We start from the raw sequence: 15700 nt of genomic DNA on the forward strand, positions 1-15700 counted from the left end.
ACTTCCAAAGTTGATGAGACCGTCGAACGTGCCAAAAAGGAAGGCAACCTTCCTCTTTACGGCTTCCATGACCCTGAGTCTTTTGTCAAATCGATTCAGAAGCCACGTGTTATTATCATGCTTGTTAAGGCTGGTGCTCCTGTTGACCAGACAATCAAGACCCTCTCTGCTTATTTGGAAAAGGGTGATTGCATTGTGGATGGTGGTAATGAATGGTATGAGAACACTGAGAGGAGAGAAAAAGCCGTGGCTGAGAACGGTTTCCTCTACCTTGGAATGGGAGTTTCTGGTGGTGAAGAAGGTGCTCGTAATGGGCCATCTATGATGCCTGGAGGCTCTCTTGAAGCCTACAAGAATATTGAAGACATTGTTCTCAAGGTTGCTGCTCAGGTTAGGGATAGTGGTCCCTGTGTGACTTACATCGGTAAGGGCGGGTCTGGAAACTTTGTCAAAATGGTCCACAATGGGATCGAGTACGGTGATATGCAGCTGATCGCAGAAGCTTATGACGTCTTGAAGTCTGTTGGTAAATTATCGAATGAGGAGCTTCACAGTGTCTTCACTGACTGGAACAAAGGTGAGCTTGAGAGTTTCTTGATAGAGATCACAGCGGACATTTTCGGGATCAAGGACGATAAGGGAGATGGGCATTTGGTTGACAAGGTTTTGGACAAAACCGGCATGAAAGGTACAGGAAAATGGACTGTGCAGCAAGCAGCTGAGCTATCTGTCCCTGCTCCCACCATTGAATCCTCTCTTGATGCGAGGTTCCTCAGCGGGCTAAAGGATGAACGTGTGCAAGCAGCTAAAGTCTTCAAGGCAGGTGGGTTTGGTGATATCTTGACTGATCAAACCGTTGACAAGAAACAGCTAATCGATGACGTGAGGAAGGCTCTTTACGCATCCAAAATCTGCAGTTACGCACAAGGCATGAACCTGATCCGTGCCAAGAGCATGGAAAAGGGGTGGGGATTGAAGCTAGGTGAGTTAGCTAGAATTTGGAAAGGAGGCTGCATCATTAGAGCAATCTTCTTAGACAGGATCAAGCAAGCTTATGACAGGAACGCAGAGCTGGCTAACCTATTGGTTGATCCTGAATTTGCGAAAGAGATCATCGAGAGACAGTCCGCTTGGAGAAGAGTCGTATGCTTAGCAATCAACTCAGGTATCAGCACGCCGGGTATGTCTGCGAGTCTCGCCTACTTTGATTCTTACAGGAGAGAGAGATTGCCGGCAAATCTTGTGCAAGCACAGAGAGATTACTTTGGTGCTCATACATATGAAAGGACTGATGTGGAAGGATCTTTCCACACCGAGTGGTTCAAGATTGCAAGACAATCCAAGATCTGAGAATCTCTCTCTCTCTCTCCTCTTGTATTCTTCTTCTTCTTCTTCTTCTTCATCTCCTTCAATAATAATTTTCACACAGGATGTTTCCTTCCCTTCCCTCAATGTGTGACATATATACTGTTGGCTTATTTTTATGATGATTGTAGAACTGAGTTTTCTAATCTTCTGTGTTCTTCCATTTTCTTTATAAAATTATAAACTGAGATCTTAATTTGGTTATAATTTTTCCTTTTTAATGTTTATTAGATGGGCTTAGCTAGTTATATTTTCGGCCCATATAATTAATTACATACAAATATGATTTCCTTTTTTTGTTTTTCCTATTTCACAACAACGCAAAGTAAAGTAAATAGGAATTGCCTTTTCTGATTGTTATTAGTGTTTAATGTTTATAAATACTCTCATCGTCTCCTTCCCCTGACAAATCAAATCAGAGAGACTCACTCTTCTCTTCTTCATCACCCAAAAAAATAGTTCAGAGAGAGAAAAGAGAGCGTTTCAATGTTGGCGACGAGAGAGCGGTAGCGAAGAGAGAGCAGACATATTTCAGTCTCAACAGGTGAGCGTTTCGTTACACTGTCGCGGGTGTTTTTGTTACAATTTAGATGAGAATCAATTGCGACTGAGATTTTTGGTTGTATGATGTTTCTCTTGTAGGTATGGAGAATTAGGGTTTCTGTGTTAAGGTCGAACCCTCAACTTGATTTTGAAAAGAAGAAATAAGAGGGAGACNTTGATTCTTACAGGAGAGAGAGATTGCCGGCAAATCTTGTGCAAGCACAGAGAGATTACTTTGGTGCTCATACATATGAAAGGACTGATGTGGAAGGATCTTTCCACACCGAGTGGTTCAAGATTGCAAGACAATCCAAGATCTGAGAATCTCTCTCTCTCTCTCCTCTTGTATTCTTCTTCTTCTTCTTCTTCTTCATCTCCTTCAATAATAATTTTCACACAGGATGTTTCCTTCCCTTCCCTCAATGTGTGACATATATACTGTTGGCTTATTTTTATGATGATTGTAGAACTGAGTTTTCTAATCTTCTGTGTTCTTCCATTTTCTTTATAAAATTATAAACTGAGATCTTAATTTGGTTATAATTTTTCCTTTTTAATGTTTATTAGATGGGCTTAGCTAGTTATATTTTCGGCCCATATAATTAATTACATACAAATATGATTTCCTTTTTTTGTTTTTCCTATTTCACAACAACGCAAAGTAAAGTAAATAGGAATTGCCTTTTCTGATTGTTATTAGTGTTTAATGTTTATAAATACTCTCATCGTCTCCTTCCCCTGACAAATCAAATCAGAGAGACTCACTCTTCTCTTCTTCATCACCCAAAAAAATAGTTCAGAGAGAGAAAAGAGAGCGTTTCAATGTTGGCGACGAGAGAGCGGTAGCGAAGAGAGAGCAGACATATTTCAGTCTCAACAGGTGAGCGTTTCGTTACACTGTCGCGGGTGTTTTTGTTACAATTTAGATGAGAATCAATTGCGACTGAGATTTTTGGTTGTATGATGTTTCTCTTGTAGGTATGGAGAATTAGGGTTTCTGTGTTAAGGTCGAACCCTCAACTTGATTTTGAAAAGAAGAAATAAGAGGGAGACAGAGATAATGCGCCTGTCGGCGGAGAGTAAGGTAAGAAGAGGATAGAAGTTTATGATTATTAATGTTATCTCTACAAAACCATAGGCTTGTTCTTTAAATACAACTTCCCTTATTAGGGTTCTTTTATGAAACGACCACGCATTGGTACATACACACAATGCTTCTTTTATTCAATTCTCTAACCTTCTACTGGATTCCACGGTTTAGAACTCTTAGCCACTTTTGGTCTTTCCCAACTGCCTTGCTCTTCTTCCTTTAGTTCTTAGCTTCCTCTTCACAAAAGCTATTGGCACTCTTAGCCTATCAATACTCCCCCGCAGAAGACTGATCTTGTCCTCAAGATCAAAGTGTGGAAACTGCTCCATCAAACTTGTGAGTGATTCCCAAGTCGATTCCGTAGAGGGCAATCCTTTCCACTGCACTAACACCTCCGTTGCTGTTCCCTGAACTGACCTGCGGATGTCAAGCAGAGTCTCCGGTTCTGTAGCCCATTCGAGGTCCGGGGTGAGTATCGGAGGTAATGCCTGAGCTTGATACGGAGTCGGTACTGCTGACTTGAGCTGGGACACGTGAAAAACCGGATGGATATTGCTATGAGCCGGAAGCTCGAGTTTGTACGCTACTCGACCAATCTTCTGCAGAATCTGATAAGGTCCGAAAAATCTCTGGGCCAATTTCTCATTCTTCCTCTGCGCCACCGAGCTTTGCCTGTACGGTCTCAGCTTGAGATAAACCCAGTCACCCACTGCCAGCTCTAACTGCCTCCGATGCTTATTGGCCTCCTTCTGCATTCGATATTGAGCCAGTTCCATATTTTCCCGCAATTCCACCAAAAGGCTATCCCGATCTGTCAATAACTCTTCGACCATTGCATTCAGTGTAGGAGTGTCACCATAACGCAACAGTTTTGGAGGATCACGACCATAAACGGCATAGAAGGGAGTGTTCTGTATTGCGGAGTGGAACGACGTGTTGTACTAGAACTCTGCCCATGGTAACCATTGCGCCCAACCAGTCGGTCTTCTACTTGTGAAACAGCGAAGATAGGTCTCTAAGCATCTGTTTACCACTTCTGTTTGGCCATCTGATTGAGGGTGATAAGCAGTATTGCGGTTCAGAGTTGCTCCCTGTAGTTTGAACAGTTCTGTCCAGAAATTACTGAGAAAGATTCGATCTCTGTCCGAGACCAACCGTTCAGGGAACCCATGGAGCTTGACCACCTCTCGAATAAATGCCTCGGCGACTATTTTTGCTGTGAAAGGATGTTTAAGGGCAATGAAATAGGCATACTTGCTCAATCTGTCCACCACCACCAGTATTGAGTTGAATCCTTTTGACTTAGGTAATCCTTCTACAAAGTCTAAACTCACGTCAGTCCAAACCTGTGTAGGAATGGGTAGAGGTGAGAGCAACCCTGCTGGTGACAAGGTAGAATACTTGTTCTCCTGGCATACTTGACATTTTCGAATGAATTCCACCACGTCCCTTCTCATTCCTCTCCAAGTTACCTCAGCAGTCAACCGCTTGAATGTTTTTAAAGCTCCTTCGTGTCCTCCTACTGCACTAGCATGAAACTGCTCCAGAAGCTTTGGAATGAAGGGAGATCCTGCTGGTAGGGCTAAGCAACCATTCTTGTACAGCAATCCTTTCTCTAGACTGTAATCTGGGTAATCACCCGACTTCTTTTCCAATGCGACCAGTATTTTTCCCAACTCTGTATCAGACCTCACCTCCTTTAACAGTTCTTCCTTATCCAGGTTCAGGGGAGCCGTTAGAGTGATGTGATTCAATTCTGCAACCATTGGTTTCCTTGATAACGCATCTGCCACTTTGTTCTCTACGCCTGGCTTATACTCGATGCGATAATTGAGTCCGATCAACTTTGCTGCCCACCGTTGTTGAACTGAAGAAACTGATTTCTGTTCCAGCAAGTGCCTAAGACTTCTTTGATCTATTTTAATTACGAACTCTGGTCCAGTCAAGTAATGTTTCCACTTACTCACGGCCATCACTATCGCCAGTAGCTCTCGTTCGTATACTGATTTCACCCTGCCCTTGGAGGAAAAAGCCTGACTGAGAAATGATATAGGCCTCTTGTTCTGAGACAACACCGCTCCAATGCCACTGCCTGATGCATCTGTTTCAATGGTGAATTCTTGATTGAAATCCGGCAGAGCCAAAACCGGCAAGCTTGTTACTGTCTTCTTCAGCAGGTGGAAAACAGTGGTAGCATCTGGTGTCCACTCAAACTGCCCTTTCTTGAGTAATTCAGTTAATGGCCTCGCCATTAGACCATAGTTTTTGACGAAGCGACGGTAGTAGCCTGTTAAACCCAGGAATCCTCTCAGCTCTGTTATATTCTTTGGTGTGGGCCATTGAAGCATTGCTTCGACCTTGTCAGGATCCGCAGCAACTCCTGATGCTGAGATTCGATGGCCTAAGTAGGAAACTTCAGAGTTACCGAATGAACACTTCTTAGCATTGGCATAAAACTGATTTCGCTGCATCAACCCAAGTATCACTTTCAGATGCTTCAAGTGCTCTTGCAGGGTTGGACTATACACCAGAATGTCATCAAAGAACACCAATACAAAACGCCTCAGGTATGGTCTGAAAAGGTCGTTCATGATGCTCTGGAATGTTGATGGGGCATTTGTCAAACCAAAAGGCATGACCAGGAACTCGTAATGACCTTGGTGCGTTTTGAAAGCCGTTTTCTCCACGTCGCTGCTCTTCATTCGAATTTGGTGGTATCCCGACTTCAAATCCAGCTTGGAAAAGACGGTTGCACCTTGCAGCTCATCCAACAGCTCCTCAATGACAGGGATTGGATATCTATCCGGGATGGTAGCCTTGTTCAGGGCTCTGTAATCTACGCAGAAACGCCAACCACCATCCTTCTTCTTTACTAACAAAACGGGGCTGGAGTAAGGACTGACACTAGGTCTGATAACCTGAGCATCCAACATTTCTTGCACCAGTTTCTCAATTTCATTCTTCTGGATAAATGAGTACCTGTAAGGGCGTAAGTTGATGGGAGCGGTACCAGGTTGGAGGTTAATGGCGTGCTCTCTGTTACGTTGAGGAGGAAGACATTGAGGCATCGCAAAAACTGATTTGAATTCGTTCACCAACTCCTGAATTTCTGCAACCTCCGGAATTTTCTTGTCTTGTGGTACGTTTCCCTCAAACAGAGTCGTTAATTCCAGCAGATAGGTTTCCCCTTTGTGCTGTATAACTCTTTCCATGGACCTAAGGGATATTGGTTCCTTGCTTAAGGAGCGATCGCCTACAATGGTCACCCAACGCGCACCAATCTTCCAGCTCAAAGTTCTTTTCAGCCAGTTTATCCTGGTGTCTCCCAAGGTAGCTAACCAGGAATACCCCAACACCACGTCTGTGCTACCAAGCTCAATCACCAACAATTCCTCCATGATTTCTACTCCCTGTATCCCTAGCAATGTACCCGATACTCTCCCTTTTCCCCTAAGTATTCTACCACCTCCCACTCGTACTCCAAAAGCTCGTGTGGTAGAAATGGTAAGTCCTAGTTCCTTCACCAACCCATAATCAACAAAACTTCTAGTGGCCCCAGAGTCCACCAACACCACGACATCTTTGTCCCCTAGTTTTCCCATCATGCGCATGGATTTCTCATCTGTTAGTCCGGACATTGAACTCATAGAGAGAACTTCATACTCTTGGATCTCTTCCACATCAGCTTCCAACACCTCCTGAGTGTGATGTTCTTCGACTGCATCACAATACTGTTCTTCATCCTCGGCTACCTCCAGACATTTCAGTTTCTGCTGAGGCTTGCAGCGGTGGCCAGGAAACCACCGGTCACCACAGTGTCTACAGGGATTGGTGTTGCGAGACTCGGTACCCCCAGTGGTCCTCTTGAGATCCTTGTTGTTCTCCATGGACCGTTTCCCTTGGGCATGGTCCACTGGTCGTGAAGAGTTTGCTCCTTGGCCGTGTGTAGGAGAATAAAAAGACCTGACCATTGTCCTCGGTTGCAGGCTCGTATTCTCACTTTCTTGATGCTCTATCATCCTTGCAGTGTCCACTATTTCTGCCAGATCGAAAGGCCTGCAACGCACCACTTGGTCTCTGATATTCTTGCGCAAACCCCTGAGGAAAGCTGACTCCAGTACATCATCAGAGACATGAGGAAGCTCCACTGCTATCTCCTCAAATTGTTCTCGGTATTCTTCCACGCTACCCTTCTGGTGAATACTCATGAGCTGGTCTAACGCCGACAACCCTCTACTCGGCTTGAACCTCACCTTGAACTTATCCTTGAAATCCTTCCAACTACCGATTCGTTGTCTCCCATAAGCCATTCTCCACCAAGTCACGGAGGAGCCGGTAAGACAAGATATCGCTAAATCTATCTTAGCATATTCCGGTGTTCCCCTATTCGCAAAACATTTTTCTAATCGAAAAAGCCAGTCTTCAGGACTCTTACCTTCGAACAAGGGTAACTCCATCTGACGGTTAGGGTATTCCGGTATGTAATCCTGCGACGCAGTCTGCTGCTCTGGTAGAGGAGCCGAAAACTGCAAAGTCGCCGGTCTCAGGTGAGATCCCTGTTCTGGGTTTGGAAGAATCCCCGCTGTAGGTTGACTGGTAGAACCCACCTATGGGGTCGTCGTCTGTTGGAGTGGTGGAGTTCCTGAGATTGGGCTGTTAAACCAGGTAGGAACGGAATCGGAGTTGGGAGCAACGCCAAGGGTTTGGTTGCGAAGGATCTTTTGGAGCATTTCCTTGATGAACGAGAGGTCAGAATCATGTCGATCGATTCGCTGTTCCAACGAAGGCGATGTCGGAGCCGTCTGGGAGGACAACTCGAGCTCACTCGTTTCGGTTTGGATATTTTTTCCGACAGCCGACTGTTGAGGAGCTATCAGAATCTCTCAATGAAAGCACCACTTGTTAAGGTCGAACCCTCAACTTGATTTTGAAAAGAAGAAATAAGAGGGAGACAGAGATAATGCGCCTGTCGGCGGAGAGTAAGGTAAGAAGAGGATAGAAGTTTATGATTATTAATGTTATCTCTACAAAACCATAGGCTTGTTCTTTAAATACAACTTCCCTTATTAGGGTTCTTTTATGAAACGACCACGCATTGGTACATACACACAATGCTTCTTTTATTCAATTCTCTAACCTTCTACTGGATTCCACAGTTTAGAACTCTTAGCCACTTTTGGTCTTTCCCAACTGCCTTGCTCTTCTTCCTTTAGTTCTTAGCTTCCTCTTCACAAAAGCTATTGGCACTCTTAGCCTATCATTCTGGAGCTTCGAACTCAAAGCCCCATGGGTTCCTCCTTATCTACTTATCTATGGGTCCAATTTCTCGGGTAAGGGTTTGTTGTTCTCGGACCTCTCTCTATTTGATTATTATTCGCAAATCTTCTCTTCTCCATTGACTAACATATCACCTGATGATTTTGTTCCTTCTCGCTCTCTCTCTCTCAGGTTCCGAGCAAGCCAACACTAGCAGCCAAGCAATTTATGATAACCGGTTCTTGGTGTTGGTTTTACGGGATCACAGGTTATGCAACTTTTGTCTCTTTTTTTTGTTTGTTTTGGTTACAATTACAATTTTTAGGGTTTAGATATCTATATGTGATTGCTTTGTGCTTATAGGGTTAATGGCATACTGTGGCTTCTCACGATCTTTTTGTTTCATATCTCACAGGAGCTATTTGAAGAACTATTGCCAGAGTATCCGGTCTGGTGATGTGTACATCCCTCGGGGGTGTTTCTGTCCCTCCCAGCCCAATCAATTTTGGTAATGTGTTTTGTTTGACTGCATATGTCTCTCTATTGAAGTGTTCATATGGTCTTAGTCTTGATGCTTAACTAAGTTCAACTTTTTTTGTGCAGTCAGAGGGAGACACAGTAACTGTTGGTGACTTGTAAGTTTATTGGTTTACTAGGAAGCAGCTGGATTCACAGTTGATGATCCTGTTCACACAATGTTGGTGAGTTCCCCTCTTTATCTTTGCTTTTTTTTTTTCTCTTTCCTAGGGTTATTCATCTGTAGCTAACATATAATTTGTCCCTGTTATTACAGCCACTTTCTCTGGAGCTTGGACCAGGAGTTTTGGGAAACATCTTCGATGGAGTTGAGGTTCCGTAGGATTTTACATGAAGTTTCATGATTTGTTTTACCATTTTATATTGCTGACTGTGCATGGCTTCTCACGATTCATTTGTTTCATATTACACAGGAGGCCTTTGAAGACTATTGTGATGTCTACATCCCTCAAGGTGTGTCGTCTGTCCCAGCTCTTGAAAAACATTGTCCTTGCGAGTTCTAGCTCATGATGATGGTTCGAATCTACTACTCAACAGATTGATCCATTAATTGTGAGTCGAATTGGCTTTCTAAATTTGTTGTTGTTTCTTTATTTTTGATCGAGACTGAGATTTTGGGTTTAATATGTTTCTGTAGGTATGGAGAATTAGGGTCCCTGGAGCTTGGAACTCAAAGTCATGGGTTCGTTATTCCAGATAGAGTATCTATCTATGGTCCAATATTACTCGGTCAGGGTTCCTTATTCCAGATAGACCTCTATTTTTATTGGCAAATCCTCTTCTCTTCTCCATTGACTATCACCTGATGATTTTGTTTGCTCTCTCTCTCTCTCAGGTTCCGAGCCAGCCAAGCAATGGCCCCTATCTTGAAGGAGATTTCTGCCACGATCCAAGGTTGGTTTGTTTGTTCTCTTGTACTTCTTTGTGTAAGTTTACTTTACTCGCTTTTTTTCTTTTCTTTTGCTTCCAATTTAGATGGAGACTGAGAGTTTTGGTTTAAAATGTTTCTGTAGGTATGGGGAATTAGGGTTCCTGGAGCTTCGAACTCAAAGCCACGGTTCCTGATATATCCAATCCAGAGTATCTATCTATGGTCCAGTTACTCGTCAGGGTTTGTTCTCTTCTCCATTGACTATCACTTGATGATTTTGTTGACTTTCTCTCTCTCTCTTTCAGGTTCCGAGTCAAGTATCAACACTGCAGCCAAGTAACGGCCAAGAGAGATGGCCTCATTAGCCTTCAATCGGGCTCTTAAGCTCTCTAAACCAGAGGTTTGATTTTTACATCTTCGCATATAATTTGGTCTCATTCCTCAGTTCACCACCATCGTTGTTGCTTGTTGGATTGGTCTAACTTCCTTTTTTATCTTACGTTTCAGGATAACCGGTTCTTGGTGTGTGGGGTTTTACGGCATCTTTGGCAACTTCTCGTCCAAAGCATGGGGATCACAGGTTTTCTTCTTGCTTTTTAATGGTTTTTTTTTCAAGTTATCTCTTGTGAATTTGACATTCGACTGAGCTTAATTCAGGGTATGCAACTGAATTCTATATTTTTTCTTCTTGATGAATTCGGATATGATGCATGTGTGGATGGGGGGACCTTGTTGTTTCCATGGCGTATGTCTCTTTAACTACTCTCATCTTATTACTAATTTGACTGATTCTAGATGGCTTTTGATTGATTGTCTCACTAATTGCAGGGAAACGAGTGTCACAAACATAGCTGCTCGCTAGCTCTACCAATCCATGAACAAGACCATGAGCAACGTCCAAGAAAACGAAGAATAAGAAGAAGAACCACTCCAGGTTTTGTTTCAATCATCCATCACCATTGGTTAAGGTCAACTACTTTTTTTAACCATTCTTCTATGTTATTGCAGGATAGAGAGCCGTGTTAGAACCAGTAGCTACAACACACAAAGCAAGCCTCAGGACATAACATTTTACTCCTACCAAAGCAAGCACATGTCAAAAACAAGGCCAGGTTCTATATCATTCTTTGTGAGATTGTATTGTTGTTAAGTGAGATCTGAGAGGCCATTCTAATTCTTTTTTCTTATTATTTTTCATGCAGCAGTAATCTCCGGGATGCGGACGTCTGAGCAGGTATAAAACATGATCAAAACATAATCAATAAGCTTAAAATTTTTTAATGTGTATTATGATTTTTCTTTTCCTTTACCATCTCTTTTTATAGCATGATCAAGGGTCTTTTTCTACTGTTATTGTTTTAGTGATCATGAAGGTGGAAATATTAGTGCTCACGCTGGTCTTGATACATGATAGTGTTCTTGCCATCAAGTGAATTTCTTGTTTTTTTGGTCTTGATACATGATAGTGTTCCACTTTGTACTCCAAATGTTTTAATAGACATATCTGATGGTTCTGTTTTTGGCTTATGATGTTTCTTCATTAAGGTTGGGAGTGCACTTTCGGATCCATATTTTTCATCTCCAGCTGCATTAATTGGTTTAGCTGGGCCACTCCATGGTTTGGCTAATCAGGTACCCCTCTTATTTATCTCCTGAGTGACTCTTCTAATTGGTCGAAAGTACAAGTGAGAGTTCCAAGAATGACTCTTAAACTGCTAAACTTATGATGTTCAACTTAGAATTTTGAAATCTTAGTCAGTTTTTTTTTTTTTGCATGGTCTTGTTGTAGGAAGTTTTGCTGTGGATTAAATCAGTTGTCGAGGAATGTGGAGAAAACATATCAGAGGAACAACCAAAAGCTAATGTCTAGAAAACGTTGAACAGTGGCAAGGTAAACAAAATTCTGCTCTACTTAGCCTTTGTAAAAGCTTACATGCTCTGAAATGAAAGCTGAGAGAAATAGACCGTTTGTGATTTATATTGCATGCTAATCACGACAGACCATAACTTGAATCATTGTCCAATTAATGGATAAAAGCTTGGGATTATGTTTTAATTTTTGGCTTTGCCTGTGAATGTTGCCAGAAACTTTAAATTAACATTTGTCTTGCAGATTGTTACAGGATATGGTCATGGTGTCTTGCCTAAAACGGATCCAAGATACGTGTGCCAAAGAGAGTTTGCCTTGAAGCATCCACCGGATGATCCTCTTTTTCAGCTGGTAACGTTTTTCCCCTTAATATTTGGTCATGCTTTTAAATTTCTACTGGCTCATAGATTAATCAACTCGATATGTTTCAAAGCTTTATGAAGTGGTGCCTCCTATTCTAACTAAGCTGGGAAAGGTACTATTTACATTATCATTCATGTGCTACCAGATTCCTGATTTACTTTGGTTTTATGAATCTTAAAATCGCTGTTACAGGTCAAGAACCGGTGGCATAACGTTGATGCTCATAGTAGAGTGCTGCTGAAACTATTAATTATGGTCTAACCTAAGCAAGGTACGAACTGCATCGTTAAGTGTGACTAACCTTGGACCTGGTTTTACTGAATCTTGGTTATAATAGAGTGATATTAAGCTTATTGATTATGTTTTGATCATGTTTTATAGACATACATTCGCGCTATTGACCGGTCTCGTTTAATAAATAATGCTGTTTTCTTTTCTTTTGTTTCAGTTGATATGGGACCGGGCTCTTGGACTGCCACTAGATAGGCCAAAGAAAGGACAGCGGAAACGCTAAGTTGATCCCTTACTGTGGTTGGTCAAGGTTCTTTCTTTCATGAAACTAGCCTTCTCTTCCATTTGAATGGGTAGCTTTTGGCACTTTTAGAGAAACAAACGATTTTTAGTCTAAATTTTTCCTGTATAGTTATGAACTTCTAACACTGTGTTTTCTTCCAGATAGTCATAGACAGCGTAGATGCCACAGGACAGATTTCTGCTGCATTCGACTTCACAACTAAGTGAATTCTGCAGGTACGTAGATTTATATTGTGCTTTAGTAATTTTAAATGTTATCGTATATCCCGCTATTTCTGTTTTGCATACATAATGTTTTCATTTACAAACACATACGATCCTAGGAAGATCCCACATTTTATGATCTCTTTGAACATTTCTAGATGTGAACACAGGCTTGGTTAAAATGTGGTGTTTTTATTCGTTGCCCTATGGGGATCATCCTTTATTTTCAGCACTTACCATTAAAAAGTGAGAAAGTATAGTCCTTTATTCTAAAAGGTTTAAAAAGTGAGTTATCTTTGTTTACTTGTCTTTGGCATAGGCATCAACATCTTATGCTTGTAGCTGGTGTATATTCGGTGCTGGCCAAGGACCCAAGTGCTAATCAAGAGAAATAATATGATCGGATGTAATCAATCCATTCACAAAACCTTTCTCCACTCAGGTTTCTCAGTTTCTTCACTATCTTACTCCCACTTGGCTGAATACGTTAACGTATTCTCATTAGTCGAAATTGACCAATTGATGTTGATTTGCATGTTGGTTTTTGGAGTTTCTTAAATTTCTGTGGACAAAGTTGGTCTATGTTATCCGTTTAATCAACAAATCATGAGTTGGCGTAAGTGGAACTGTCCTACAACTTACGTGTACAAGGGATCTGGAACGTGTCAAGAAACAGAAGATTCTACTGCCAGAAAATAATCAAAAGGTATTTACTTTGAACCTACCTAGGTGTGTCGTCTTTCATGTCAAGTGACAACGTGTAAAATCTGCTTTTAGTTTTCTACTCACAGCTACTCATAGTGATGCATATCTCTTTCATGTGGCACCAATTCAATTAGAGTGAGAGGCACTGTTCCAGAAGATAAGATTTCACCATTTCAGCTATGTAGAGAGATGTTGTTTAAACACTGCAGCTATAGGAACATATCTAATTAACTCGTACTAGTTGGACAAAAGTGATAAAACTAAGGATTCATATGCGTAACTGTGGTAATAACTTGTAGAAATCCAAACTAGAAGTATTTTACAGCATGCAATCTAGTCCATCTTCTCCATAGTAGTTCAAAAGGAAGGAACAATTCCATATCCAGTCTCAGACATTAGCGATGTTGAGAAGATTTCTTCAGCATCAGCTTCAATTTCTATCCTCTTTGCGAATCTGCCCTTGATTCGTGGCCTTATCTCTGCATATGCCTTTCTTGAAGCATACCTTATTGTTTTGTCAAACTTCCTCGTCTTCTTCTTCTCTCTGTATCTCAGGACCCTAGCCTCCCTTTCCATTGGAGTAAGCTGCTGCACCATCTGAGTAGGAGGACCAGATAGTTGGTCTATCGTCTCTTTAGTTGTTCTTGGGTGTTGGACTGTTATGTCACTTGCTGTTGACTCTGGCACAACACTGATGTCCATTGATGAAACGGATGCCTAATGACAGAAACAAAGACAATTTCAATCCTCTGAGATAATGGGAGTAAAGAATCGTTGTATAGGGAAGCATACTTGTGATGAAACAACTGATTATTGTGAACTAAAGAGCTGGCATGGATATAAAAAATCTTACGCTATAGTTTAAGTCCTTTAAGGAGTTGTTGTAGTGAGCTCCTGAGGAGCAGCCATAGTTGATACCCAAGTGAAAGTTGTGTTGGCTTTGTTGCAGGTGGCTTGTTGATTCTTCAACTTGAAGTGGCACAACTCCATCTCCACCAAAGCTCCTCTGGTATTGACTGTACTGATGATCATCGAATTGGTTGTCCATGCTGGAGCTGTAATCCACAAGATCAAGATACTCAACACCAAACAAGAACCCATTGTTCTGAGTACCGCTGTTTTTGCCTGGATTAGGCAGTAACCAGGACGCCACCTCGATATCATCCTCATCGTTATCTGAATCAGTCTCGCTCGGGGCCATGGAGCTGCAAGAGTTTGCAGACAATGGGAGAATGGGAACACGTTGATGACGTCTAGCTAGTGGGTTTGCGGAATGAATCTCAGCATCACAGGCTGTGCAGAGAGACGCAGCGTCAGCTTTGCACAAGAACGCAGCCGGAGCAGACTCGCATGACTCGCAGACACGAACACGTTCATGGCGGGAAGCAACACGATTGGCTGCATGAACTCGAGCATCACAGGTATTGCACAAGTAGGCAGAGTCAGCTTCACAGTAGACAGTGCAGGCGGCTGAACGACATGTGTCACATGCTCGTGCCCAGTTACCACTCTCGTTATTCTCTTCTTTCAACATTATAGTAAGTTATAAAGTTTTTAAGATTAGTGGCAAAAGGAGAGATTGTTTGTAATTTAGAAAAGAGGGAAGGCTACTACTATATCTGGTGGTGGTGAGAAGAGGGGTAAAGAGATAGAATCTTTGGAGATGGACACGTGGCGCAGAGTTAGTGGTTGTAAAAAGTGGTTGGATCATCTTGTGGCTGTCTGAGTTTTGAAGAAAGGTTTCATTTAATCATCGAAAAGTCTTCTTACGTCCTTTGCAAAGGAAAACAAATCTACACCAAGTGTCTCCTATGCAAGTGTGTAAACAATCTCTTCCTATTGTAGCTTTCTCTGTAGTAGGACCCGTGAGAGCTGACATGGATAAGATTCCCAATCTCGTAACTTTTACTGTTTTTTCTTTTTGAGCAAAGATGTAAACTTTTCGAATCAAATTTGAAACATGTATTTATCATATATACTAGGTAAATGAGGCGTCGATCAAAAATATATTAGACCAAAAACTTTCAGAGGCATGAAAAGTAAAGAGATGAGAAAAAGCTGACAGTGGTGAATCTGTTGTGACCAATGAGAATATGACAAGTAAGCCTTTAGTGAAGAGATTAGGATGCTCATGAGCCACATGTTATGAAAGCCTCGTCACTGCCTTTTTTGTTTTGTTTTGTTGTCTTGACATCAACTATATTGACATAATAATGATATATATGTATCTCTTAATCATTGCTTAAATTTTCGGGGATATCTATGTTTTCTGTCGGCTATAGGATTTTAAAAACGCATTCCAACCCTGTATTTCATCATGTATAATATAATAAAAATGTTCTACAGAAAAAAAAAAAAAAAA

General features: G+C 41.7%; 3 protein-coding genes, 1 long non-coding RNA gene and 1 pseudogene across 20 annotated transcripts in view; 4 read left to right on the plus strand and 1 right to left on the minus strand.

Moving 5' to 3' along the window:
* LOC104756002 (6-phosphogluconate dehydrogenase, decarboxylating 3) lies at positions 1–1578 on the plus strand (the record flags this gene model as incomplete). The annotated part of the gene is given in 1 exon segment (XM_010478870.2): positions 1–1578. A coding segment is annotated over 1 exon segment (1350 nt), but the record flags the coding sequence as incomplete, so codon positions are not given.
* Positions 1–2457, plus strand: part of LOC104756927 (6-phosphogluconate dehydrogenase, decarboxylating 3) — a 6563-nt gene extending 4106 nt beyond the window's left edge. The window contains exon 3 of the mRNA XM_010480612.2: positions 2147–2457. Within this exon, the coding sequence (XP_010478914.1) occupies positions 2147–2229 (83 nt within the window). The 3' untranslated portion in view covers positions 2230–2457. The remainder of the gene's footprint in view (positions 1–2146) is intronic.
* On the plus strand, positions 8139–14415 carry LOC104759325. Of its 17 annotated transcripts, none has more exons than XR_002037542.1 (25): positions 8139–8328; positions 8447–8522; positions 8670–8762; positions 8858–8955; positions 9048–9104; positions 9205–9343; positions 9429–9520; positions 9627–9685; positions 9805–9884; positions 9968–10062; positions 10170–10242; positions 10320–10407; positions 10491–10596; positions 10671–10774; positions 10865–10896; positions 11025–11091; positions 11208–11294; positions 11452–11553; positions 11776–11883; positions 11966–12007; positions 12088–12166; positions 12344–12479; positions 12571–12645; positions 12953–13339; positions 13894–13981. It is a non-coding gene; the product is annotated as an uncharacterized LOC104759325 (long non-coding RNA). The 17 variants fall into 17 exon arrangements; XR_002037546.1 differs by having other exon boundaries at positions 10868–10896; XR_002037548.1 differs by lacking the exon at positions 11025–11091 and having other exon boundaries at positions 9205–9244; positions 9329–9343.
* LOC104758396 (zinc finger protein CONSTANS-LIKE 2-like) lies at positions 13549–14912 on the minus strand. Its single transcript, XM_010481599.2, has 2 exons — positions 14192–14912; positions 13549–14055 (listed from the first exon to the last, which is right to left on the minus strand). Exons 1-2 carry the CDS (start codon positions 14870–14872, stop codon positions 13696–13698), a joined length of 1041 nt encoding a protein of 346 aa, XP_010479901.1. The 5' UTR covers positions 14873–14912; the 3' UTR covers positions 13549–13695.
* Positions 15002–15503, plus strand: LOC104703018 (annotated as a pseudogene).

This window comes from Camelina sativa, chromosome 1 (assembly GCF_000633955.1).
Source record: "Camelina sativa cultivar DH55 chromosome 1, Cs, whole genome shotgun sequence".
NCBI classification, from domain to species: Eukaryota; Viridiplantae; Streptophyta; class Magnoliopsida; order Brassicales; family Brassicaceae; genus Camelina; species Camelina sativa.